Source organism: Hemicordylus capensis, chromosome 7, assembly GCF_027244095.1.
Source record: "Hemicordylus capensis ecotype Gifberg chromosome 7, rHemCap1.1.pri, whole genome shotgun sequence".
NCBI lineage: Eukaryota > Metazoa > Chordata > Lepidosauria > Squamata > Cordylidae > Hemicordylus > Hemicordylus capensis.
In genome coordinates, this window is record NC_069663.1 from 23,162,334 (window position 1) to 23,189,454 (window position 27,121).

Here is a 27,121-nt window from a genome sequence, read left to right on the forward strand (position 1 = left end):
ATAAGAGCACCCTTCCCCATCCTTAAAGATACCCCACACCTTCGAACTGCCGGATGTTCGAAACAGTTCGGAAGCCTGTAAAAGGGCCTCCAAACTGGTTCGTGCAGAGTGTGTGTGTGTGTGTGTGTGTGTGTGTGTGTGTGTGTGTGTGAGAGAGAGAGAGAGAGAGAGAGAGAGAGAGAGACTTTGAGTTCTATCAGCTGCTTTGTTTTTAAACTCTTTAGGTCCAAAAATGGCTTGCTGGAAGAATTACTCCCCCCAAAACAGACATTGAGATCCCCTTTGAATGCACCCGTTTAGTGTTCTGTGGTTCTCTAGATCAAGCCATAACAAGATTTTCTTTAGATCTAGGAACCAGCCCAAAGACTTGGGAGCCAGACAGTGGACACTTGACAAAATTACTAGACGTGCACGATAAGTAAAGACAGGTGGCTGAAACCACCTTGTTCACACACTCAAGGAAGATTTATCACCGGCTTATTAAAAACATGTAGAGTTGTGAATAAGGAGATGCTTTCTCCCCTCCTTTATACTACTAGAAACCAGGATAGCTCAAATATTGTTTGGCAAAAAGACGATTATGCATTGACAAGATGAGACAATAACGAATTATGTGTTCACACAATGCATAATGAAACTTATGGAATTAACTGCCACAAGATGTCATTGCTACCAGTTTAGATTACATTTTTAGAAGGTTTTAGACAAACACATTCTTATCAGTTGCTATTAGCTGAGAGAGTGAAATTGAGCCTCCATGTTTGAAGGAAGCGTGTCTCTACCTACTGTATGTTTGGGCTCAATCCACAAGGAAAAGTCATCACTTTTGCAACCTGTTTGTGAGCTCCCAGAGGCACTAGCTACTGTTGGAAGCAGAATACTGGGCTAAATGGACAGTTGTTTGATCAAAGCAAGGCAGTTCTTACCTTCCTGTATCTCAAGATAACAAGTGCTAACAAGTAACAATTTCCAGAACAAACCCATGGTTTTGCATGCAAGATGTTGCCTCTTCACTGAAAAACCAATGGCTATTTTTCCCCTCCTACAAATCACCGAGTACAAACAGAGGCCTGTGGGGAAAATTCACCCTTGGTCAGATTTGAGAAGTGGCGAATTGTGATGTCTCCATACCCAGGTCTCTCTCATTTTACCTTAGCCCGAATGCCGCATTAATGACACACAACCAGTCTTGTGCAGGTAAACGTCAACATTTTATTGTTTCCTCATTTTAAGTGCTCATTACCACCTTTTCATAACTTTTGTGATACAGCAAGAAAGGACAAGCTAAACCCAAACAGACTGTGTGCACATTCCTTCCCAGATCAGCGCCTTGTGACAAGCTGGGGTTAGTCTGTGGATTGGTAAGAAGTTTGGCATCTTTCTGTGAGTGAATTGCATTTCCTTGCTCTCACTAAGGAAATAGCTTCCTGTAGCCGAAACACCCATTGTAGCTGAGGGCAGTGTGTAGAATATGGCTGTGGGAATACTGCAGGCACCTACTGGCTAGTGCCTATGTAGCCACCAGCAAGGACCAGCAGTTCACCCCCTCACACACACCATTATATCTTTGAAGTTTTATTTTGTTCCATTGCCTCAGAGGCTGAGTTTTGTGCTGAGCCCATAACGTGCTTGTGTAGCCCTTCAAAAATACAGTGGTAATATTACCCACCCCACACAATGTGTCCATCTCTCTCTCTAAAGAGAAAAATGTCTCCTGCTGTTGGCTTTGAACTCGTTTAATTGCAGCAGCAGGGAAAAGTGTAGGGTTTCTATTAAAGTACCTTATTTATATTGATATATCTAACATCAGAGAGACTAGGGACAAATTATTTATTTATTATTTCTCTATGTAAACCGCTTTGGAACCTTTTGTTGAAAAGCGGTATATAAATATTATTTGTTGCTGTAGGGACGCATTTAGGGCATACCTGAGCTAACAAAAATCTGGAAACATTATGCCATAAGTGTGGGGAAAGAGGCACAGCTCAGTGGTACAGCACAATGCAGAAGGTCTCACATTCAGTCCTTAATATCGCCATTTAAAAGGGATCTCGGAGCTAGCAAAGGCCTCCTCTTGAGAACCACTTGAGCCAGTTGGAGCAGACAACAAATGGCCCAGGAGATTGATCTGCTGTAAGGCAGCTGTAGGCGTTTAATGTATTGGCCTCAGAGGCGAGATACTTGAGTTCTTTTAAATTGCTGCTTCGCAATGAAGCTCATGGAAACCAGCCCTATTCTTGCTCCTCCGCAGAGACTGTAACTCCCCCTGTACTAGAGCAGGAAACTGGATTTCAAAACTTTCATTTCCCCCTCTCTTATATCTTTTTTAACGCACATAAGAAAACCTTTCAGAGTCACAAAGGCGATACCAATCTTAACCACTGCATGACCAATCATTGATTGGTTGGTTGGTTGATTGATTGGTCATGCAGTGGTTAAGATTGGTATTGTCTTTGTGACTCTGGAAGGTTTTGGCCAAGAATGCAGTCTCCAGGAAATGCTTGAAGCTTTATTCACCACTGTGGAAGGGAATTGGTACTGGGTGGAGGAGAAGATGACACGGTCCAGCAATTAGAGAGGATGGCTCAGAATCCCTGTCCCAGAACAAGGCAGCATACAGCCCATGCTTCAAAAACCCAAAATCGGCACCAATATCCTAATCCTAGGAGAATGAAGATTCTGCAACTGAAATACTGTATTTCATTCCAAATATGCAAATAGCATCCCCCTCCCCTTTGTTTTGTTTTTGGCAGAAATTATTCCACTTGATAACCATGAAGAGGGGCAAGGAGCCAAGTGAAACATGAACGCTTCAGCCACTGGAGTCCTGTTCAACTACCTGCCGACTCTTGGCATATCACAAGCATTACCCACCTCACCGCTTCATGCTTCTCTCTACCACTATAATACTAGAAGTGGTTGCTTGGGAGTCGCTGTTTCTTAGCTGATAATTTACTTTGAATTCTGATGCTCCTATTCTTGCAGTATAGGCAGCACACAAGGGAATACACACAGCCCTGGCTTAGTCTGCTCTGTGCTCGAGTGGATAAAACCTCTTCACCTTCTGAAAAGGGGGATGAGCAGATTCTCTGCAGGCCACACAGACACCCTAAGCCTGGCTGCACAAGACAAGCAGCACAGCAGCCACCAAGCAAACTATCCGTGGGGGAAGGGGGTTCCCAACCCTCAACTGGCAATGAGTCTGACAGCTAGATAGAAGTCAGCTTCTTGTAAGACGTGCAAGACGGACATCCCCTCTGTCAGCCACTCTCCAGTTTATCCTTGTGCTATGGAGGGAAAATGCTCCTTGACACATTCCCCAGAAACAGCCGTTCTTCCTGACTGCAGCAAAACCAAATCTGGCATCTTGAGAAAGAGCCTGGGGCCTTTTCCCCTCATTCCCCAACCAGAAAGGACCCTTCAGTCTTCTTCCTCATCTCACCTCAGCTTTGCATCTCATAGCAATGCCTGTCACCTTCCTGCCTCCACCGGGATTTAAGGAGCTGAGGCTCGGCTCAGCTCTGGCTAGAGCTCCCCACGGGCATGGCGGATGTAGTGTTCATGCAGCCCCGCCTCCTGGTTAAAGCTCTCCCCGCACTCCATGCAGGAATAGGGGCGGGAAGGCAGCAGCTCCTGGGTCTGCCGGTGGAAGGCCTGATGCCGCCGCAAGTTGGAAAGCTGCCTGAAGCTCTTGCCGCAGTCTGGGCACTGATGTGGCAAGCTGTGGCCGGCTGCATGGCCCAGGCGGTGGCGCTGGTAGTTAGCCAACTGGCCAAAGCGGTGGCCACAGTCAGGACAGTCAAAGGTAGGGCGCAAGCAATCCGTGGGGAGGGCTGGTGCGTGGCCCCGCTGGTGGCAGATGAGCGCACGGGAGCTCTCAAAGGCCTTGCTGCAGATGAAGCAAACAAAAAGGGCATCCCGCAGGTTGGCCTGAACAAAGTCTTCTGGGTGCTCCCTCTTCATGTGTCTCACCATGAATTTCTCGTCCGGGAAGGTGATCAGGCAGTGGAAACACTGATTAGCACCCAGGCTGTCTGGATTGGGGGGGGGGGGCGAGAAGAGAAAGAAAATATCAAACAAAGCCTGCCACAGAAGCTACAGCCTGCACTGCAGAACCAACCAGTGAAGCAAGATGGACAGAGCAACGTGAAAAAGGTTCGCCTTCCTGGCCAATGAAGTCTCATCTGAGCACCCTCCTCACAGTAGTCAGGCAGACAACACAGGCTATGGAGTTTTAAGTCAACCTTGTATAGAAGTGAGGGGTATTGGCTGTACGCCTCCAGCTACCACTACTGCAGTTGGGAGAGGAGAGCTGGTCTTGTGGTATCAATCATGGCTTGTCCCCTTAGCGAAGCAGGGTCCTCCCTGGTTGCATATGAATGGGAGACTAGAAGTGTGAGCACTGTAAGATATTCCCCGCAGAGAATGGAGCTGCTCTGGGAAGAGCAGAAGGTTCCAAGTTCCCTCCCTGGCAGCATCTCCAAGATAGGGCTGAGAGAGATTCCTGCCTGCAATCTTGGTGAAGCTGCTGCCAGTCTGTTTAGTCAATACTGAGCTAGATGGACCCATGGTCTGACTCATATATGGCAGCTTCCTATGTTCCTACCTGCTTCTACAAAGAAACGTCATCTAATACTGGGAGAGAGAGAGAAATTGAGAAGGCTCTAAGTTTCTAATACTACTATGTTACAGTTTCATATCAGAAACAATGCTAGTTGTTTATATAACCAAATGAGAAAGTTTCTAATGTCAAGAATCAAAATAATATTACTCACAGATTGCACTTTTGCTAGGGGACTCTTTGTTCTTGCCATGTGTGCTTGAGTAGACAGGTGGTAATGCTGTAGGGCTCTCCTTCTGCTCTTCCTCTATGCATATAGGTTCCAATTTACAGATTGGTAACTGCTTCTGCAAGGATTGAGCATCTGCCCCATCACAGCCTGGTACCTTTGGAAGAAGCTGTTCAGCTAACGGTGGCTTGTCAACTGCAGCTGATTCGGCCATCATTTCCTACAAAAAGCCAAACATGCAGATGAGCAAAAGGTCCAATCCTTCTCTCCATAAGTAGGCTATGCCAAGGTGCAACGAGGGTGTCTCTCATCACATCCTGAACCTCCCATAAACTTAATGCTTATTGTCTAACCAGTTAGAAAAGAATCCATGAACTGGAAGAGAGCTGGCCTCCCCACCACCTTTCAGGCCACAAAGTGACTCATATACATACACAAGAGCAGAAAGTGTGCTGCTGGTCATTTCTCTGTGTACAAGTTAAGAACTTTGGGAACTGCTTTGCAATATTGCTACACAGAGCACAGCTAACTGCAGTGCTTACTAAGAGTTTCCCCCTCTCAAACAGCACCTTCCTCCCCTCCAAAAAAAGAGGCAGAGACCCCATCTCCACTATTCCAGTTCTCCAAGCCCTGCAGTTCCATCCCTATTACCATCCTAGCCTGTGGTTGCTTGGGAAGGACTCCCTCCCAGCTGGGCTTTTGTCCTGTGGTAACAAGCCAGAATGGTCCCTTTTGCTAAGCAGGCTCCACCCTGGTTTGCATTTGAGTGGGAGACATGTGTGAGCACTGTAAGATCTTCCCCTTCTCAGGGGATGGGGCCACTCTGGGAAGAGCATCTGCATGCAGAAGGTTCCAAGTTCTTTTCCTGGCAGCATCTCCAAGAGACGGCTGGGAGAGACTCCAGCCTGCAGCCTTGGAGAAGCTGCTGCCAGTCTGTGTAGACAACGCAAAGCTAGATGGACCAAGGGTCTGACTCAGTATATGGCAGCTTCCTTCCACTGGCCTCCTACTGATGCCCCGCACAGCTCAGGCGCGTCCGCCTACCGTCCCCCGCCTCCCCGCTCTCTGAGCCACGGAGACTCCACACAATCTCTGCACTGCCACACCCCGCCCCTTCTTCCTTGCAGGTTACTCCTCACCCCTCTCTGCGCTTCTCTTTCCCACGGCCTGTTTTTTCCCCCCTCTACTTCCGGGGGCTTTCCTCCCTCAACAAGGTCTCGCCCTAGCTTCCTTGGGGCCACTTTTGGATCTGCCTGAATAAAATTCATATGCAAACTTGCGTCATGTGGCCAAGGCCATCGATTCCTATCTTCACGATAGACCTAGAGGATCAAGAAGGCTTCACAGGCTCTCTTTGTGGGCTCCGCTTCACCAAATGCAAAATTTACTTTTCAGGCACTCCCCCGGGCAGCCTGAGTGCAGAGAAGGCGCATGCGTACTGAGACATGGACGCAGCGGTTTCTTCTACCATAGAGTCTTTTAAAAAATAATCATCCACTCGGTTTCACCATACATTTCTAGGCTTTGTAAAGGTATAGCACGCATGCTCTTTACTGCTTGGTTCAAAAGGCAGGGGGTGGTGTTAGGAGCAGAGATGAAGGACTGGAAGTCAAATCCTTCTCACCAACTCATAAATAGTATGGCCTATTCATATTTCAGAATTTCTGCCCATAAGATACTAATTATGGATGGCACACGCTTGACTACAAATTTTGTGAAGGCAGAATGTGACGGAGATAACTTCAATCATTAACTTTTTCTTTCTTTTTAATTATGGCAGGGAGGCTTTAAGGAGCAGCACTGAGAATCATGAGCACACGATTGCAAAAATGAATAAAAATAAATTCCTTTGTAGGAGTATAATGAGCAGTATTTTTGAAAACTGAAATTGCTGGGTAGAATAACTAGGGCCCATCATGACAGCCACAGGTGAAAATCTGGGTAGAAATCTGAAGACCCAAATTGGCACATCCAAATTAGGTGTTCCAGTTGGGTTTGGCACATTCACAATGAATGGGACAGCGTTGCTAAACTTGGTGAGTGAGGGTGAGTGTGTGTACACTATAATAAATGTTGTAATATCAGGTGTTACCACAACATTCGTTCATTGGGACCATGCTGCCTAACTTGAATGCAACTCAAGAGTGTGCTGACTAAAGAATACCGCTTAAGGCTCCAAACGTATGCAGTTACTTGGGAGACTCTCTGAACAGATTGGGACTTATTCCCCCAGCAGTGTTCAGAGATCTGGTTGTAAGAATGCAAAGCACTGAGGAACTCCAGCCCCACTTGAGATAAGAGGAACAGAAAGCAAAAAATGTTAAGTGCCTTACAGCACTTTAGAAGAAAGTAAAAACGAACAACATCCTGTATGTAGAGCGTTCTGGCTGCATGTGTATATTCAGTTGCATAAGAAGTACTGCTTATTTGGCCAAGTGCATGCTGGGATACAGAGCTGTCCATACACAGATGAAAGCTTCTGTAGACCAATTGCATGAGACAAATATACTAGGAGCCAAATGACCAGGTGCATGATGGGAACTGTAGTATGCCAAATACCTTGATGTAGTCCTTACAGTCAACCCTCCCCCCCCCCGCCCCATCGACTCCAAGCTCTGCAGCCAATCAGGCACCAGCAGGCCTCCCCCACCTGCAAATACAGAAACTGGCACAGTAAGAAGTCGCACATACAGAATCACTTTTATTAAACCACATCTCCTGGCTACTGTGAGGAGAGATTGTTAATATTCATGATTTACGCTGATTTGATGCCGTCTCTAGAAGCCGCTCTCTGGAAAGGCAAACGCACGCACACAGACAAACAGAATACAGCTTCGGTTCAGCATGGACCACCCAGGTGCCAAACATGATGACAGTGGCAGTGGGCACCAAACTGGAGAGGGAAATGTCAAAGTGTCAGAGGGTGCCCGGGGGTGGGTGGGGGATGCAGGCCCTTGCACACAAGACAAGCAATTCCAGTCCACCCCCTCCTTCCCCTCCCTTGGGACGGGCCTGGAAAGAGCCTCTCCCGGGGCCAAAATGAGCTACAAGCCCCCAAGGGGCCAGCACTCCCATCTCAGAAGCCCTTCTGCACAGGCCTCCCGCGTGGATAATTGCCAAGGACTCGAGGGCACTAGAACTGGAGCATCTTTCCCTTAGAAGCCGGAGGCCGGCAGTGCCTCTCTTCTAGGCAGGTGGGCGGGGACTTCAACAGTTGTGCCCCCACCCTGTGGAGGCAGCAGGACCCACTAAAGGGATTGCTTCAGAGCAGTCATGAGTGTGTGTCCCCCCTCCATCCCCCTCCAGCTAAAGTAATTTCCAAAAATATAGAAAGAAAGAAAGAAAAAACTAACTAAAAAGAACAAAACAAAAATGAAGGGGGCGGGGCGGGGCGGGGTTCCCGTTTCACTTCTCTGAGTCCTGGCCAGACAGATCCCTCAGCAGACGCCACCTATTGGACTGGGGGAGGGGGGAGGGTCAGGGCAGAGAATGATCTACAGCTCTCCACGGGCGTGGAGCATGTAGTGCTCGTGAAGTTCCGACACCAAGCCAAACTCTCCTGGGCACTCGGTGCAATGGTACGGTCCGTCGGCCCCATCTGTGTCCTGATCGCCGTTTGCCTCCCTTGGGGCAGGAGAGGGGGAGAGCTTGTTACGGGCAGGGGCCGGGGGGCTGCGGCGCCAGCCGTGTTCACAGCGGTGGCCCTCCAACGTGGCGGGGGAGGCAAAGCCCAGGCCACACTCGGCGCAGATGTAGTGGAAAGCTCGACCCCGAGCAGGGGCCAGGGCTGTCCGCCCTTCCTGGCCCTCGGGGTTGCTGGAGAGGGTCAGTGGTGGCGGCGGCGGCGGCTTGGAGGAAGAGGATCCACTGTGCGGCCGCTTGCGCCCCACGTGGTAGCTGCGATGCACCTTCAGGGCCCGTGAAGTGCCAAAGCCGCGTCCACATTCGGGGCATTCGTGCCACTCAGGGCTGGGAGCCTGCGAAGAGCTCAGCCGATCCTGCCCGGCTTCCCCACCATCATCCACCAACTCCCCTGCAGCTGCCGGCGGCTCTTTGCTTCGGGGGCCTAGTGAAAGAGGCAGAGGAGGGAAACACAGTGAAGCAGACGTAACCTTGAGCCGTCCCCCTCGGCAAATCAACACTCCAGCAAGGCCATGGGGCAGTCTCTGTTAGCCAGAGCCTTGGCATTCTGCAGTTTTACAATGCTAAATCTTGCAAAGTGATTCTTTGGGGAGAGAAAGTTCTGCAGTTCTTATTTAGCCGGAAAGTAACACTATCTGATCCAGAAGCCCTGACAATTTAATCTCAGATATGTAGGGATGGGGGAGGCTAAGGCTACACAACGGTATTGGAAACACACTTCTCACTGTGTTCAGAGGTACATATTTTCAGGCTGCACAGCCGAATCCCTGGGATTGCAGGCAAGCTCTTGAGCGGAGCTCAACTGACACCCAAAGTAAGCCCCAAATCTTAAGATCAGAGCCCAGACCTTCTGCTACGGAGCACTGGGAAGACCGGCCTGGGAAGATTGCCCTGTTCAAGTCCCTGTACCTGGATAGCCATTGGCAGAAGGAGTGGGGGGGCTGCTGTCTCCAGAAGACACTGAGGTTGCTTCAGATTCATCCTCTTCTTCCTGCATGGTGGAGATACCTGGAAGAAGCAACACAACTGACCAGCAGTATTCAACCTTGGACACCTCTTGGTTATTTCATTATCAAGAGAAGCCCTGAATAGACATATACATACATGCATACATACACATACAGCTCAGAAGACTCCATCCCAACTATATGTATGCACCAGTGGATTGTTGTTGTTGTTGTTGTTTTTAAACCCTCACCCCCTCTACCTCTCCAGCTGTCCCTCAACACTCACGGACAACCTTGAAGTCCCTGAAATATACTTTGTGTTGGTGCATAGAGAGCAGGCATCTACAAATCTGCTTGTCAGGGGCGAGTGCCTTCAGCCCTCTGGCCAGCAGGACACCCACCACCACAAAGATCTCACAAGAGGTCTAATTTCGACTGCTATTTCTGAAAAGGTAAGAAACAGCAGGAAACCTCTCTAAGCAGTAGAAGGCTCCCACTCCATATCCCATTGCAAATGACAGAAGATCCGCTTCTCTCCTAAGCCCTCTGCCTGTGTGCCAGAAAGGGATCCAAGGGAAGAGAGGGGGTTGGTGGCGAGCACAATTAATGGCTGACTAGTGAGCAAAGCCTACGTTTGTGGGTCCCTGATGGAGAGGCAGTGTGGTGTGGCATAAGTGTTTAACTAGGAGACCCAAGTTCAAATCTCCTTTTAGCTATGAAGCAATCCCAGTGACCCTAGCCACTCAGACACACTGGGCTGGTTCTTGCAATTCCTGGAAATCTGCGAGGTGAAAAGGACCAGGAAGTGACTGTGTGGGAGGAGTCCATTGTTGTTGTTTGACATGGACAACTGATATTGGCCATGCTCCTTCATATCTACGGTTGCCAAAGTTGGCAATCCACTGCTAACTCAGAAAAGAGGCACCTTTTAAATGTGGTGATTCTCTTTATTTAGCAGGGGGAGAGGAACTGGCCCTGTCCAGCCCCAGCACAGCATCCCTCCAGTGACTGTTGCTGGTGTCGGTCTGATGTTTCTTTTTAGATTGCGAGCCCTTTGGGGACAGAGATCCATTTTTTAAATTTATTATTTCTCTATGTAAACCGCTTTGGAAACCTTTGTTGAAAAGTGGTATATAAATGTTGTTGTGTTGTCGTCGTCCACACCAAGCAACCACGATGGACATGTGTGATGTCACACGATGGCATGTATGAGCACTGTAAGATATTCCCCTCAGAGGATGGGGCCATAGCTCAGTGGAAGAGCTTCTACATGCATGCACGCAGAAGGTCCCAAATTCCCTCCCTGGCATCTCCAGATAGGGCTGGGAGAGACTCCTGCCTACAACCTTGGAGAAGCCGCTGCCAGTCTGGGTAGACAATTCTGAGCTAGACGGACCAATGGTCTGACTCAGTAGAAGGCAGCTTCCTATATCCCCTCCAATGTTCCCTCTAAGGTGTGTGCAAGTGCGCACACTCGCAAGTTTTTGGATGTTCGCTCAGTTCGTTTTAGATCCCGCTCATGTTGAATCAGGAAGGCCCCATTCTGAATGCACATGCACACACACTGCCTTGATACTGCCACCCAGAACTAAACTCATTCTGCACAGAGATGAAAAAGATTAGAGGGACCACTGATCCCCTCTCACTTCCTAGCCTTTTCGTCTCGCAGGAAACCAGGAATCAAGAGCGCAGGCATCTCCTCGTCCCTCTCTTGCCTGACATTCGCCAGCATAACTAACCCAGCCAGATTGTGATAACTGGCCCACTGCCACAGCCTAGCCTACCTCATGGGGCTGTTGTGAGGATAAAACAGAGAGACCATGTAAGTTGCCCTGAGCTCTTCAAGGAAAGGGTAGGATCAAACCATAACGTTATGTTTAAGAAATCATATTCATTTGACATCAGGAAATTAAATTATTCCTAAGGAGAATTACCTTGTCCTGTAGGAACTATTTTTTTTAATTGAGTGCCTTAAGGTATGAAAATGTGCAGTTGCCTAGTACATCATGTACCCACTCCAGACTCTTGGGCAAAAGCAGCCCTAGTACATATAACTGAAACAATGGCATCTTTCCTCATTTTAACCCCTGCCTTTCTGTCTGTCATGTCGCTTTGAGATTGTGAGCCAGATGGGGCAGGGTCCTCAATCATCCTTTGAGAAGAGCCATGCATCTAGATTGCAATACAACAACAAAAATAGGTAAATATCAGGGTAGGCAACACCGCCTTAATTCATTCAGTCCTACAAGCACCTGGAAAGGTAGGTCACAACTATTCCCATTTGACAGACAGCAAGCTGTGGATGAGAGACCCATTACTGAGCTGAGACCTTAGCATTCTGAGCCCATCTTCAAAGCCATAAGGGCTGGAAACCTGATCTTCAGGTTTAAGCCAGCCGAAGAAGAAACCACAAGAAAAGGGTGAAATCCCAACACACACCCTCCCTGCAAAAACCAGGTACTGCTTAGTAACCAGAGTGGAAAGTCATTTATCAAGCTGCCTGTGCCCTTTCTTGCAACATACCATCCCCTAGTGGCCTAGTGAAACATATGCAGCCCCAGCAAGACTTAACGGTGACACAGATACCTAGCAAGAGGATGCTGTCATCTGCCCTCACATGGACTCATGTTGACTCTCGCCACAATTCTGCAAAGTATATCAAGCATGATTCCAGTCTGGCAGACCAACAGATTTGGTGCCAGATCAAGAAAGCAACCTAGAGGCGTTGCACTGCCCACCCATTTCCTCTCCACATCCTTCGCACGCTTACCTTGCACGTCTCCCATCTAAGCACACACGGGGCGCAATTAAGGGGGGATGCAGGACACCTCTTTCCAGACGACTCCTCTCTGACCACACTGGCTTACTGGCGGGGGGAGGGGAACCCAAGCGTCCCCCACCCCCAGGAGCCAGCCGCGCCTCCTCCCACACTGCTTGCTACACTGTGCTCACCCGTCGAAGTCCCATCCTCCTCTTCCTCCTCAAAGCCAATGTTCTCAGAGCGCCCAACTTCCACATGCTTGGGTACTTCAGATATCACCCCTTAAAGCTAGCAGCCCAGCCTGCAAGAGGAGCAGAACCGGTTAAGAGGCTGGCAGTGGCCCTGCACCCCTCTGGCTCCCAAACTCACTCCCTGCCCCTCTGAGACCCCATCCCAAGAGGGCATCCCAAGAAGCTGCAGAAGAAAAGAAGGGGCAGAGCAACATGGGGGGGGGACTGAGAAAGAGAGAAGCAGACAAGCAGTCTCTACCCACAGTGCACTAGGGGCTAACACTATATGGCCCAATCCCATCATGCTCGGGGGTGGGGGGGGGGAAATTGTGGCAACAGCCCAATCCCCCACTATGCACCGCGCGCCAGTATGGCCCAAAGGGAGTTTCATCCCATAATGCTCTGCAACTGCGAGGACCACAGAGGGGACCCCCACACACACACTCCCATAATGCACTGCGGCTGCAGGAGGGGGTATACAGACCAAGGGGAGGGCAAGCGAGGGAATTTGCCTCTCTCCCCCCACAATGCATTGCGCGCCCTAACACTTACCGGCTCCTCCGGATTTGGGGAGGGGCAGCCCGGTCCCGTCTGGCCACAGGACCGTAGTTGCGCAAGCGCAGACAGGGGAGGGAGGCGGGGCTCTCCCGCCAGCGCTTATTTCCTGCGCGTGCGCCCTACAAATCGTCTCTGCGCATGTGCTGGCCCTCACCAACGTTCTCGGGCTGAAGGTCTGCGCGTGCGCCTCGGCTCGGCAAAAGGAATTTTTGGGTCGGTTTGCGCATGCTCGCAAAGATGCCGCGGCGACCGCGCTTCTTGCGTGGCTGCTGCTGAGGGGAGTTCTTCAAGTGTTGTTACGTGCTGCGAAATGAAGCGTTTGGTCCTTCCTCCTCTTTCCCCCCCCTTTCCCCTTCGGCATTAGTACCTCGCTTTGACTATTCAAAGCGCTTCACACGAATTAACAAGTTGCCGTGTGGTTATAACAGCCCTGTAAAGGTTAGTGCGCTTGTGCCCATAACGCAGACAGGGAAGACTGAGGGGGCGTGGGCTGCCTACGGCCACCTGTGAGCTGCTCACGGCAGAGGCGAGAATCCAACCGGTAAAGCCCGGGACGCATGCTCCTGGGCAGGCCTGCTCAGCTAGTTTTGGACTACAACTCCCATCATCCCCAGCCACGGTGGCCAAGAGCCAAGGATGATGGGAGTAGTAGGCTCGCAGCTACAGGAGGGCCAAAGTTGAGCAGCGTTGCTCCTGAGGTCGCTGGGCAGGTGGACCTACGGGCAGAAGCACAGGTCATGAGAAGTCTGTGAGGAAAATTTATTTATTTATTCGATTTCTATACCACCCTTCCAAAAATGGCTCAGGGTGGTTGACACAGAGAAACAATAAATTGCAAGGTTTGCATGTGTAGCCCTAAAAAGAGACAGTTGCAATGGGACTAGTATGGGGGTTGGTGCTTTAGAGATGCATGCCAGCTCCTAATGCAGGGATTCCTCCCAGCCTTGCCCACCCTCCCACCCCCGGATGCCGCTGGACTCCCATCCTCCCCAGCTGCAGTGCGGCCAGAGCCAGCTCCTGCAGCCTTCAGGTGGGGAGGTAGTGGATGCCCCTGTTGAACTTCTCCCTGCCAGTCTTCTGTTAAAGGCACAGAAAGGGAGCTCCTGTGGGGTTATGCAAAGGTTCCCAAGCTTGGATCACTCCAGATGTTGTGTCACCAGAGGTGCACCTAGGAGCCTGGACCTGAATTTTGGAGCCTGGACCCAGAGGTACACCTCGGTCATTTTGGAGCCTGGACCTAAAGGCCTTTGGAGGACCCTCTACTGCAAATTAAGCATCATTTTTTAACATGTAGGTTCTTAAGGGCACAAACCATACCTTCCAGGACAGGCTGAAGAGGATTTGGAGGCCCCCAGGGGGTGTGGAGGCCCTGGACGTTGGCCCCGAAGTCCAGGGGTAAGAACACCTCTGCCTGGACCTAAAGGCCTTTGGAGGCCCACCCCTCCACCCTCCCCACAAAAAACACACACTGTGACACACGCAGTATTTTTAACACATGGGTTCTTGAGGGCACAAACAGCAACTGGACTCACAAGAATGTAAGATTATAAAACAGGTATATTTATGCAAATATGCATTATCAAAAAACATTTCAACACGCAACTTAACATGTTCCCATCCCACCCCATATATTTCTCTCCGCACTCCTAGGGTTGTCATATTCTGGCTTTCCAAATCTGGGTTTCTAGTTTGCATATATTATGTAAATTGGCTTGAAAATAATTTTTGAGCCGAATAGTGAGTGCACGTTGTGCTCCAGAACTCCGCTTCGACAAGGACTAGAACTTAGCTTTAAAAAAAAAAGAAAGCTGAAATCTGGGCGATACTGGGTAGCCTAAGCAATCTGGGTGAGATACTTAAAATCTGGGTGAAACCTGAAATACCAGGGGGCATAGCAACTCTACCCACTCCCCCCTCTGTCTCTAAAACAAAGTTCATACTCTGTCGCCTGGCACAGCATGGGCCGGCAGTGCACCGTGGTGACCACAGTGGGACAGACTAAAGAGGATTTGGGGGCTCCCAGGGGCTGTGGAGGCCCTGGATATTTTACTCTGGAAGCCCAGGAGTAAAAGCACCTCTGACAACTCCCATCATTTTCAACCACAGTGGTCAAGCCTCAGAAAACCCCTGCTCTAGCACTGTGGGCTACATATGTTGCTGCCTGATAACCAAGTCTGGCCATTGGTCCATCTAGCTCATTATTATGCATTCTGATTGGCAACAAGTCACCAGAATTTCAGATAAGACTTCAGACAGGCCATTGTGGCTGGGAGTGGATTGGAGTTGTAGTCTCTAATCATGCACCAACATCTGGGGACACACTTGGGAACACTGCATAATCCCATAGCTCCTCCCCTGTTCAACAGGGAGAAGTTCAACAGGTATGTTCACTTCCTCCTCATCGAAGGGTGCAAGGGCTAGAGAAGTCTCGCCTGCCTAGTTTCTCTGACCCACATCACCGTGAAAAGCACAGGAGCCCTCCTTGGGGACAGCAGGCAACAGCTGGTAACTTTTCCCCAGGTTTGCCATCCGCTGGGATTTGCAGGGGAAGGATCAGAGCAGCAAGTACGCATCCTGGGATAAGGACTATCCAGGCAGCAACCGGCAGAGGGCACTCGAGTGATATGCTGGATGTCAGGCACTGGACAGTTATGCTGCTGGAAGACGCTGGGATTTTGCAGCCGGGACCTTCGTGCCACTGGGCTTTGCAATAGGTAGGTGCATGGCCTGGGTGGGTGTGCCAGAAAGGACCTGTCAGCTGCTTCCATCATACTACATGGGCAAAACTGGAACTAATTTGAAATGTGGCCCCCTACCCAGGAAGGCTGCTAGAACTAGCCTAGAAGCAGGGAAGGGAGAGCCAAGGGTGTTTTTTCTAACTAATCTGGAATGTGCTGAGCTGTAGAAGCAGGGCTATTGTGTCCCACTTTCACTGTTCTGTTTTAATTAAGGAGCCCAAGAGACCAGTATTGAAATCCAGAAGGTGAGAGAGATGGTACAGATCAGATCGTGGTATTGGGTGCATGGCATGCTAAGGAATGGCATATTCTCTGGCCACATCTCCACCTTGAGTCCCCAGATGTTGGATTACAACTTCCATCATTCCTCTTGGCCATTGTGGCTGAGAGTGATAAAATTTAAAAAGCTGAAAGACCAAGTTAAAACCACAGGAACCTAACAGGTATAAACAGTGGCTAAAACATGTAAAGAACTCGCTAAAAAGATGTCTTTAATTGTCTGTTTTTAAACACTGATTTTTCAAGCAGTTTTCAGTGCCAATACTTGTAAAGCGTAGAGCTGATGAGAAACAACACGGCATGCACACACTTTTGCAACATGCAGAACTGGCCATGAAAGTGGGAGGGCCAAACCTCTTTTGGCTGGCATTATTCCAGGGCATTCTAGGAAAAACAAGATAATGGGCACCATCTGAAAAGGGCTTGGGAGGAATACCAGTGAGACCAATACCAGTGGTATTCCACCACCACCAAAAATCATGCTCAGCCTCCCCAATACATGAAAGAAGTATAGTGGTTTTGCTCCCAAACCACTGCAACCACTCTTCATTTCTAACTAATCTGGAATGTGCTGAGCTGTAGAAGCAGGGCTATCTCGTCCCACTTTCACTGTTCTATTTTAATTAAGGAGCCCAAGAGACCAGTATTGAAATCCAGAGGGTGAGAGAGATGGTACAGATCAGATCATGGTATTGGGTGCATGGCATGCTAAGGAATGGCATATTAGGAATGGCAAGCCAATCCCTGAAAACTGCATATGGGATGTTAGCTTATAAGAAGAGCAATTATCTGTGTGAAAGAGGATTGGTCTTGTAGCAAGCATGAATTGTTCCCTTTGCTAAGCAGGGTCCACCCTGGTTTTCACTTGAATGGGAGATGTGAGCACTGTAAGATATTCCCTTTAGGAGATGGGACCATTCTGGGAAGAGCAGAAGGTTCCCAGTTCCCTCCCTGGCATCTCCAAGATTGGGCAGAGAGAGATTCTTGCCCGCAACCTTGGAGAAGTCGCTGCCAGTGTGTAGACAATACTAAGTTAGATAGACCAATAGTCTGACTCGGTAGAAAGCAGCTTCCTATGTTCCTATAACAAGGAATGTGTCTTTTAAATTGATGCATAGGCCATGCGTGCGTTGTCTTAAAATAAAACCTCGGTGTTCTTTAGGACAAGTTTTTATGGAAGGTGCTTGATGAATCATACCTGATGATTCAATCACTGGATGACTTAAAACTCATACAATCCTCAACAAAGATATTTTTTAAAGTGAGGGTGGCCAGTCCTAGTAAAGAAATAGCCAGAATGTACCGTTTCAGTCACTGCCCCTTTAAGAGAACCAGGATGGAGGGGCTTTTAGAATGAGGATGATGTCATCCTTCTGGGGATCACGTGGGACTCCTGATTGCTAAGATGAAGTCAGTTTTGTTTTATTTTTTCTGCATAAGCCAGCGGAAACGTGGAATTTAATCCACCCACAAGAGCTTTCTGCTGGGGCTTGCAGCGTCTCTTGGGTCTCGGCTGCTTAAACTGTCAGGGTCCGTACAAGATTGCACATCAAAAGAAAAGAGACATTCTGCTCTTGAAAGAAAGCTTGAGCTCCCACCAGCTGCTGGATCAGGGTTGGATCAGATGATAGGCTAAGAGGTTGAACTTCATTTGGATCTTGCTCCCCATCCTGGGAGGAAAGCACTACCCCCACCCCAACAGTGTTTCCCCTTTAGTGTATTTCTGGGGCGTTCTAATTTCTCCTGAATAAAACAGTAGAACAAAGTTATTACAGGATCCCTGGTTAACTTAGGATCCAAGCACCTTTGGAGTGATGCAGCTCTCAGTAGGATGACCAGTTCAGAGCAAGAGTCATCCGTAAGCCAGGCCCACAAATTTTGGGCATCGGAACCGCCTCCGGCCAAATGCTCACACTGGTTTTTGGCAATGTGTCTACCCCCTAGAGATGGAAACTTGGTGATAGCATTGTTGCACTCATGGCTTCCTCTGTGTTATCACTCCTCCTTTGTCCCTACCCCCAAACTATTAGGGGGAAATTGCAGTCATTTTTGCACAGAGGAAAGGGTCAGAGTAACAGTGGACCCATTGTTGTACTCTCTGTGCATGACATTTGGAAGTCATTCCTGCCAATTGCCTTTCCCATTCCTCTGACATCGATACAACTGTATAGCAGTTTTTGTGCTTTTAAAACTTTTTTGGACTTTTAAAACACCATTGCAAATTTGGCCAACTGCAGGCATCAGTGTTCAAGACAATAAAAGCATGATAGCACCCTGAAAGTATTGCATTGCTATATTCATTCATTCATTCATTCATTTATAGATTTAATATACCACCCAATCCACAGACTCAGGGCAGTGTACAAACAGATTACCACTGTTCCTTGCCTCCACAGGGGCAGTGGACCTGCTTTGATGGTCCACCCTGCTTGCTATAACCTATTTTCTACCTTTAGGAGTGTAGACCTGGTCAGAAATCACAATGCGTATTTGTTCCCCACGGCTGGCTCTTGAACTAGAGAGGCCTCCTGCATCTTTAGAAGTAGCATCAAGGGGAGGATTTCACCCTGTGCCATCATCCCCTGCTGCAAATTAATGCAGCCATGGATGATGGGAGTTGTAGTCCAAAAGCAGCTGGAGAGCCTCTGGTTGGCCACTCATGTGCTGCTAGTGCATCATCTTATCCACTCAGATCTCTTGCATTAAAGTGGTCTTATTCTCCAAAGCAAGAAAGAAGCAAATCGGGTAACACCCTCTTCATCCATTCAGCCTCAGTATCAGCTCTATCACACCTATTCCCACTTTACAGATGGCAAACTGAGGCTGCCAAGCCCATCTGCAGGTCTAGACCTGCTTAGCTTCAGCAAGGTGGTTGCATCATAGATCTTCACACCATGCCCTCCTGGGACCTACGATGGTTAGCAGTCTTCCATGTGGCAGCCATAGCTTTCAAAAGTGTTCATGGAGGATAGGGCTATCTAAAGGTAAAGTGTGCCGTCGAGTCGGTGTCGACTCCTGACCGCAAGCCCTGTGGTTTTCCTTTGGTAGAATGCAGGAGGGGTTAACCATTGCCCCCTCCCGCACAGTATGAGATGATGCCTTTCAGCATCTTCCTATATCGCTGCTGCCCTATATAGGTGTTTCCCAAAGTCTGGGAAACATACCAGCGGGGATTCGAACCGGCAACCTCTGGCTTGCTAATCAAGTCATTTCCCCACTGTGCCTTTATTTATTTATTCGATTTATATACTGCCCTTCCAAAGTGGCTCAGGTGGCTTATAGGGCTATCTGCTATCTAGTCCTCCTTTTAAAGCAGGGCTGCATAACTTTGACCCTCCTGCAGATGTTAGCCTAAAAAACCCATCAACCCTGCTTATTGGCTGCTGGGGATGATGCAAGTTGTAGTCCCACAACAGCTGTAGGGCTGATGTTTTAAAGCCAAGATGGAACAATGGGAGGTGAAGTCTATCAATGGCTACTAGTCGGGAGGGCTATAGGCCACCTCCAGCCTCAGAGGCAAGATGTCTCTGAATACCAGTTGCAAGGGAGTAACAGCAGGAGAGAAGGCATGCCCTCAACTCCTGCCTGTAAGCTTCCAGAAGCATCTGGTGGGCCACTGTGTGAAACAGGATGCTGGACTAGATGGGCCTTAGGCCTGATCCAAGAGGGCTATTCTTATGTTCTTAATGAGACACCTAAAAAGCACTTTGAATATTTGTCTTGCGAGGTTCCCTCTTGCTTGCCCCCAGCTTCCGGTTCTCAAAGGTATACTGCCTTTATACACGGTAGTTGCACAGAGCTAGCATAGCTGCTAGCCCTTGCATTGACCTATCTCCCACAAAAACATGCAGTGCCTTTTTTTTAAAGCCAAGATGAAGGATAGAATTCTGTGCTGTGCTTTGAAGATCTGAAACATGCCACATAAAAGTGAAGCATTATTAAGTATTAGTTTCTGCAGCTGAAAGATACAGGAGCCTTGCCTGGAACAAGAACAGGAGCAGATGAAAGAACTGGCTACCCTTGCGACTTGCCTGAGTTGGGGTGTGAACCTGTGTCAAAGGACAACCACCGTAGCCAGTGGTGCATGCTCCTTTCGAATGTTCTCAAATGCCCAGATGCAGGCTGCTTGCTTAGACCCGCAGGTGTGAGCGTCATGCACAGGCTGGTTGCTCTGAACAGCCTCTGCTCCACTTTCATCTCCGTTACCCCTGGCTTGCTCTTCTCTGTACTCGTATCATCTTCCCCCTCCAGGGAGCTTCGGCAGGCTCACTTGTGCTGTCTTCCAGCCGGCAGAGGCCCTTGATCTCCAACATGTGGGGCTAAGAGCTGACTGTGTTCACCCTGAGGGTGAGGAGTGTGCAGCTTCACAAACACTTTGGTTTCCACTGACCCAGATCCGCTCGGGGAATTTTCAGCGCTTTGTTGGTCACACGGTTTCCAGCACGGGGTTAGATGCAAGCAGCTCCTACGTGCGCCTTAACCCTTGCGAGATCCAGTCTTCTGAGCAGCTCCATGCTGAGTGGGATTGCCAGTCCCCCGTTCCCCCCCCCCCCCGGCCCTGCTCCTATGCGTCTGACAGCCACTGGACACTCATCGATTTAGTGCACGGCTGCTCAGCTTTGACCCGGCTCCAGATGTTTAGACTTCAGCTCCCAGCATCCCCAGCCACCGTGGCCAGTAGTCAGGGAGGATGGGAGTTGTAGGCCAATGTCTGCAGGAGGGCCCAAGTTGAGTAGCCCTGGTTTAGCATGTTGAAGTGTTTCCTGGTATGACAGAACCCACCCACCCCGCCAGCGATTTTGGCTTGAGTGCAGGCTGGGGAAACGTGGAGGGGGATAAGAGCACCCTCCCAGTCCCTTAAAGGTTTTTAAAAACACACACACACAAAAAACACCCCACCGTAGCCTAACCGTCAGTCAGATGGTTTGTGCACATCCCTACATCGGATAATTTTTAGAGGAACCCTGGATCACACAGGTGCGAGGAGGCAGTCAGGATGCTCTCTCACCCCTCTTCCCTCTGTAGGAAGCAGCAGCCATCTTCTCGCCAGTCGTCTTCCCCATAAGCAACAAGTATGGGGAGCAGAATTTTTAGAGGATCCTTGGAGGCAGCTGAAATGCTCTCTGGGCCTTCGCCCCTCTTCCCTCCGTAGGAAGCTGTAGGCTGTCCCAATCACAGCCAGGCTAGCAGAGGAGTGGGGGGAGCAGCTGGGTGTGGGCTTTCAAATTGACTTATAACAGGGAAGCGAATGCACTGTGGACTCTAGGCAGGTGCGGCGTGGACTCCTACCATGGGCGGGGACTATGCACGGAAATACAGTAAATGATAATGCAGTTTCCCCCAAGACTTCAGTTCCCAACTCTGCTTTGGGTGACACAATTCTTCACACCATCCAGGCAAATTGCAACTTGCCAACAACTATATACCACTTTTCAACAAAAGGTTCAAAAGCAGTTTACATCAAGAAAGAAAGAAAGAAGTATGGATCCCTGTCCCCAAAGGGCTCACAATCTAAGAAGAAACATGGTAGACACCAGCAACAGTCACTGGAGGTACTGTGCTGGGGGTGGATAGGGTCAGTTACTTCCCCCCTGCTAAATAAAAGAGAATCACTATGTTTTAAAAGTGCCTCTTTGCCCAGTTGGGGTAATAGCAGCATCTTGATAAACCCTTGCAGAGGACAGGTCTGTCAATCGCTACTAGTCTGGTGGCTGTGGGCCACCTGCAGCCTCAGAGGCAAGATGCCTCTCAATCCCAGTTGCGGGGGAGCAACGTCAGGAGAGAAGGCATGCCATCACCTCTTGCCTGTGGGCTTCTCAGAGGCATCTGGTGGGCCACTGTGGGAAACAGGAAGGATGCTGGACTAGATGGGCCTTGGGCCTGATCCAGCAGAGATGTTCTGATATTCTTATGACCAGGTTTTCCTTTGCACAGAGATAAGTGATGGGACTAGAAGCTGCCCCTGCTCATTCCCCATGTCTCAGGTTCTTGTCAAGAGCTGGGCAGCCAGGCCTGATTACATAGACAAGATGACGTATGCAGATGCTAAGCATCGGTGTTGTTTCTAAAAGAGATCCTCGGCCCTGTCTGGAAGCTCTCCCGCCCTTCACAAATACGTGATGGATGGCTGTGTGGTACATGGAAGCCGGCCTGCGCCTTCTTCCTGTGTCCTGGGGTTGAGTCACAGTGCTTGATACAAGCTGTGAGGCTGCTTTATGATCTGAAAACAAGCAAGAAAGAGGAGGGAGCCGAGAACAAGAAAATGCCAGTACCCAAACTCAGACAAGGGAGTGTCGGGGCCAGTCCAGGCCAGGGTGCTGCTGGGATCGCGAGTTTGAGGTCCCGGAGGAGGCCGCATCTAATCTTCCACTTAGTCCTGCATCTTTATCCTTTCAGGGTTAACCATCCTTGTCGCCAGAGATAGCCATCTTATCTAGGGCTGCACCGCAGCTCTGGGGCGCCTGGCAGACAACAAAGGCAAGGTTTTAAGTAGAGGCAGCACCATCCAGAAAATGTCATGCAGTGCAAGGCTCCTTCCTCTCCCAACCGGGCTCTGCCAGCCTTGCTTCCTAAACCCCAAGCACACTGCCTCTTTGCACCAGAAGATGCTCCCTGTTGTCTGTTGGAATCTCTCTCTCTCTCTCTCAGGGAGATGTATTTATGTATTCATTCAGGCTGGGAGAAAGCAACTAGCTCAGGGTGGTTTCCAGACAGCGAGCCTTACAATGCAAAAAGTGGCACAAACGCCAACATTTTTGTGTGCCGAATTGAAACCACAGTTGAAATCCATTCTAAGCTAGCGACAGAAATACAGCTATTTTTCTGTGACGCATGTGCGTCGTTATAGGGCTACAACGCCACAACAAAATCTGAAAGAAGGCATCAGAAATGTGAACGGCAGCCTGCTTACATCTTGCAGGGACATCGCAGGCAGTGTGGAAGCACACTTAAGGGATACATTGTGACACACTGGTAGCATGCAATCTGGCAAGTGCCCAGGCAAAGTGGGAATCTGAACCGAAATCTCTCTGACCCAGACGCTCTCAACTTTGAGTCCCCAGATGATGTTGGACTACAACTCCCATCATCCCTAGCCATAATGGCCTTTGATCACTGTGACCAGGGACATGGGATTTGTAGTCCAACAACATCTGGGGACCCACATCCCTCCTCTGACCACTATACCATACTGGCTTTCCACCTGCTAAGCTTCAGCAGTTCCGGCTTCTGTTAAAAGCACAAGAGCTGAACATTAAAAAAAAATTAGCAGCTCTATGCACAATTGACCCTCATTTAGCTCTGGATACTTGCTCTGATGGCATCCTGCCATCTCTCGAAGGTTGGTTTCGTTTTCTTGAAAACCAGCTGCTTGGCTTGCATTGTACATTCAGGAAGAAGGAGAGCTGACGAGCAAGCCAGGAACAGGGAATAAGAACTCTGTGCAGACGCCCAAATCCTGAATACAGCAGGTAGCTGAATCCATCTCACTGATCTAAGACTTCCAGTGATATGCAGTCTAATGTTAATAACATTAAAATTAAATTATGTTCTCTTTATAGAATTCCCAGGGGGCGGGAGGGTAGGCTACAGGGTCTGGAACTATCTTCTTGGATGTGCTATTTTCGTTTTTCTTTGCAGGAAGAATGCATGTGTTTTAACCCAGAGAATGCTGGAAAGTACTTTCAACCCCCCCTGCAGGCTAAAGTGGTACAGTCTGCTTCAGGTTTCTATCATCTCATTCTGCTGCATGTGTAGGCCAGTGTCTATCACTGGCGACTACTCTGGTGGCTGTGGGCCACCTCCAGCCTCAGAGGCAAGATGCCTCTCAATACCAGTTGCAGGGGAGCAACAGCAGGAGAGAGGGCATGCCCTGGTGGGCCACTGTGGGAAACAGAACTGGATGGGCCTGAGCCCGCAGGGCTGTTCTTATATTAGAATTAGAGTAGGATTTCCACATTCAAGCTTCCCAAATCCGGGTGGCCTAATTTGCATATTATGCAACAACTAATTTGCATTTTTAATTTATTTGACAGATTCGTATACTTCCCCCTCCTCCTCTATCCTCCCATGTGATTGGATCCAGAGTAAAATCTGGGCAATCCGGACAGCGCATTTGAAATCCGTGTAAATCTGGGTGGATTTACTAACCCTAACCCTACCCTAAATTCCATGGGACATGGCATCCCTAAATTAGAAGCACCACTTCCTAACTCCAGAAGCGCATCTTGGAGAGGGTGCATTGTTTTGTGCTTCCTCTAAGAGGCAAGCCCAGAAGGCCTCAGAATGAGGAGGCCATGTGAGAACTGGGGGGACAATTTTCATTGTTGCATGGGTGAGTGACTGGGCCTGTAGGATCTAGAGCCCTGCATCTAAGAGGCCCAGTTGGACCAGAAAATAAAGACAGACAGACTACAGATAAGTTGTGCTTCTTGGTTTGTTCCCCCAGCCCACCCCGCCAATCTAGGTTTAATGCCCTGGACTTTTCCTGTGAGTTGTTAGCAATAAGTAGAATAAGTGATGTTTGTTTCATCCATAGACCTTTCCACAAGCTAGATAAAATTAACAGAGAGAAAATAAAAATAAATCACGACAGCAGCAATAAAGAGAAGAGGAAGCTGTCATATACCAAGTCAAACCATTGGTCCCTCTAGCTCAATATTGTCTACACAGATTGGCAGTGGCTTCTCCAAGGCAGGAGTCTCTATCTTAGAGATGCCAGGGAGGGAGCTTGGAACCTTCTGCATGCAGATGCTCTTCCCAGAGCAGCCCCATCCCCTAAGCAGGGTGGACCCTGCTTAGCAAAGGGGACAATTCATGCTTGTTGCCACCAGACCAGCTCTCCTTGCTCTGTCCTGCTGCTGTCAGACATTCTGCATGGATATTCTTCTCCGCCCTATCTCCGTTTTCAAACCACATAGTTAATTCTGCATATCAGGTTCACCAAGTAAGCAAGCAAAGGCCACACCCACATAGCCTCACCCTTGGCCACACCCACTGCTCTGTGATGTAATGGGACTCGCAGATGTGACTGCATCCAATGGAGAGAACCACAGCCCACCTGACAAACATCTAGAGGAAAGCCCTGGTTCTTGCTTCCTTCTTAACTGGTCAGTTCCTCCTCTTTCAAGTCCTTTGGAGCTCTCTTCTTACCTATGTTCCAGCCTTGAGATTGGAAAACAAATTCCAAGGATGCGCTTCAGGAATCTTAGAAGACACCTGAAGACTAAGACTTAGAAGACCCCTTAGAAGACTAAGGGCATAAGACATCCCCCTTAAAGGGCAGTTTTGGTGGTTGTGGTGGTGGTGCACCATTTATAGAATGCCCACCCTGAGAAGACTCCCCTGGCTCCACCTTGAGATATAAGATCAAAACTTACTTTGCCCAGGTATTTTAGGGGGGTGACTTTGCTGAGCAACCACCTGATGAGATATCCCTGTTGTAATGGTTTAATAGGTCTTTATCTGATGTCTTGTTTTCATGCTGCTTCTGTGCTTTTGCGGTTTTATGTTTATTGTTTAGCTATCTAATCTGCTGCTGTTGCAATTGTTTTGTACTTTAATTATGTTGTTTTCTGCTTTTAAATGGACTGCTCTGTGTGTATTTATTATTAGCCACTCTGGGAATAGCTTAACCCAGGAGCTCCCCGCTTCAGCCATTGTGTCTGGAGATGATGGAAGTTGTAGTCAACAATCTCTGGGGACCCGGGTTTGAGAATCCCTGGGTTAAACTGGGCTAGGGTTGCCAACAGTGTTTCTGCCTACCTGCTCCTGTGCTTTTAAGAGCAGCTTGATACGTAAAGATTAAACAGCTACAGCTTTTCCCATCACCCTTCTCTCCATACCAAGAAGCATTTTGCCTGGTGCATTTTTTACATGTCAGGCAGTGGTTAAAGGTGCAAGAGCAGTAAAAATAAAAGTTAGTAACCTTATCCTATGGTAGGCTCTCCTTCCCTGGAGGTCCTGTAGCCATTTCCTGCGCTGAGCGTGGGGTCGAACTGGGAGGAACTTTCAGTTCTTTCTATCTATTCTAGTCCAGTCAAATAACCAGCACTGGAGTCTAAAAAGAAAAAGCCACCAAATGACAGTGCATGGCCACGTTCCTTCCCTGAACAGCATCCTGGCTCTTGAGTGCTTTGGAAACCAAAAGATCAGCAGCCTGAACAACATTACTAAATTAGAACCAGCATCCTTTCCCATAAAAGATCTGTCCAACACAGGAAGCAGAGGCACTTCCTTTTGGGAAAGACCTCTGGAATGGCACGAGGCGGTTCGGACCCCAACACTGCCTTTACGGCCCTTCTGGTCTAAAACCTAACTGGTTCTCCGTTTTGCTTTCTAGCAGGGGTTTCCAACCTTGGGTGACCAGAGATGGTCGGACTCTTAACTCCCATAATCCCCAGCCATAATGGTGGGAGCTAGCGATGGCCCCGACATCACCTGGGGATGGGGACCCAAGATTGGAAATACTTGCACGAATACATTGTGCCGAAGCTTTTACCATAGAGGTAAGACCTGCAACACAACTCTGCAGCTCGAAGAGCAGTTTGGGGTTTATAACTTAAATGCAAGCCATGTGTGACATTTAGGGTTGCCAACATTTCATTGCCAGAATGAGGGACACAAGTTTTTATTGGGGGGGGGCAGCGGCAGCTGTATGCAGTGGTAGTCAAGAGCCTGAGTATCCTTGACGTATATGTAATTGAATCATATGCTATTGAATAGTGCCAGCATTATTATTTAGAACATATTCAAGTTATACCACTTTTCAACCAAAAACTTCTCAGAATAAGAAGGTGCTCGCCACGCCACCAAAATGAGAGACAAATTCTGTCTCTATCGAGACCAACATTTCATCCCTGAAATGAGGCACATTCCTCATAATGAGGGACAGTTGGCAACCCTAGTGACATACCTTGACAGCTTCAGTAAACATGAGCCTCTTGTTTTTTCAAAGGCAAGACACATTTTTTCCTCTAAAATGACCATGTAATCTGTACACAGGAATTTGATCCCACCTTAAGTGGCGCGGCGGGGAAATGCTTGATTAATAAGCAGAAGGTTGCTGGTTCGGATCCCCGCTGGTACTGTATCAGGCAGCAGTGATATAGGAAGATGCTGAAAGGCATCATCTCATGCTGCGCGGGAGGAGGCCATGGTCAAGCCCTCCTGTATTCTA

At 48.9% G+C, this 27,121-nt stretch overlaps 3 protein-coding genes across 21 annotated transcripts in view; 1 reads left to right on the plus strand and 2 right to left on the minus strand.

Annotated features, from left to right (window-relative positions):
• Window positions 1-1,189: 1,189 nt before the first annotated feature.
• LOC128333411 (zinc finger protein 576-like) lies at window positions 1,190-6,293 on the minus strand. 3 transcript variants are annotated; one of them, XM_053268905.1, is made up of 3 exons: window positions 5,930-6,293; window positions 4,776-5,010; window positions 1,190-4,034 (listed from the first exon to the last, which is right to left on the minus strand). In XM_053268905.1, exons 1-3 carry the CDS (start codon window positions 6,056-6,058, stop codon window positions 3,526-3,528), a joined length of 873 nt encoding a protein of 290 aa, XP_053124880.1. In that variant the 5' UTR covers window positions 6,059-6,293; the 3' UTR covers window positions 1,190-3,525. The 3 variants fall into 3 exon arrangements, with proteins under 3 accessions (XP_053124880.1, XP_053124881.1, XP_053124879.1); XM_053268906.1 differs by lacking the exon at window positions 5,930-6,293 and adding an exon at window positions 5,835-5,925; XM_053268904.1 differs by lacking the exon at window positions 5,930-6,293 and adding an exon at window positions 5,225-5,825.
• A 1,178-nt stretch (window positions 6,294-7,471) lies between these two features.
• Window positions 7,472-13,018, minus strand: LOC128332602 (zinc finger protein 48-like). 10 transcript variants are annotated; one of them, XM_053267086.1, is made up of 5 exons: window positions 12,923-12,964; window positions 11,966-12,025; window positions 11,314-11,551; window positions 9,342-9,440; window positions 7,472-8,856 (listed from the first exon to the last, which is right to left on the minus strand). In XM_053267086.1, exons 4-5 carry the CDS (start codon window positions 9,427-9,429, stop codon window positions 8,285-8,287), a joined length of 660 nt encoding a protein of 219 aa, XP_053123061.1. In that variant the 5' UTR covers window positions 9,430-9,440; window positions 11,314-11,551; window positions 11,966-12,025; window positions 12,923-12,964; the 3' UTR covers window positions 7,472-8,284. The 10 variants fall into 10 exon arrangements, with proteins under 10 accessions (XP_053123061.1, XP_053123055.1, XP_053123057.1 ...); XM_053267080.1 differs by lacking the exon at window positions 12,923-12,964 and adding an exon at window positions 12,150-12,895; XM_053267082.1 differs by lacking the exon at window positions 11,966-12,025 and having other exon boundaries at window positions 12,923-13,018.
• A 132-nt stretch (window positions 13,019-13,150) lies between these two features.
• The window catches only part of LOC128332601 (uncharacterized), a 28,610-nt gene continuing 14,639 nt past the window's right edge, over window positions 13,151-27,121 (plus strand). For 2 of the 8 annotated variants that reach the window (XM_053267076.1, XM_053267077.1), the window contains exons 1-2: window positions 13,151-13,366; window positions 15,449-15,642. The gene's annotated coding sequence lies outside the window, so the exon portion shown is untranslated. Of the gene's footprint in view, window positions 13,367-15,448; window positions 15,643-23,395; window positions 23,415-23,647; window positions 23,669-24,947; window positions 25,053-25,092; window positions 25,332-27,121 lie in introns of those variants that run through there. The other 6 variants (XR_008310695.1, XM_053267069.1, XM_053267074.1 and 3 more) reach the window with 5 other exon arrangements.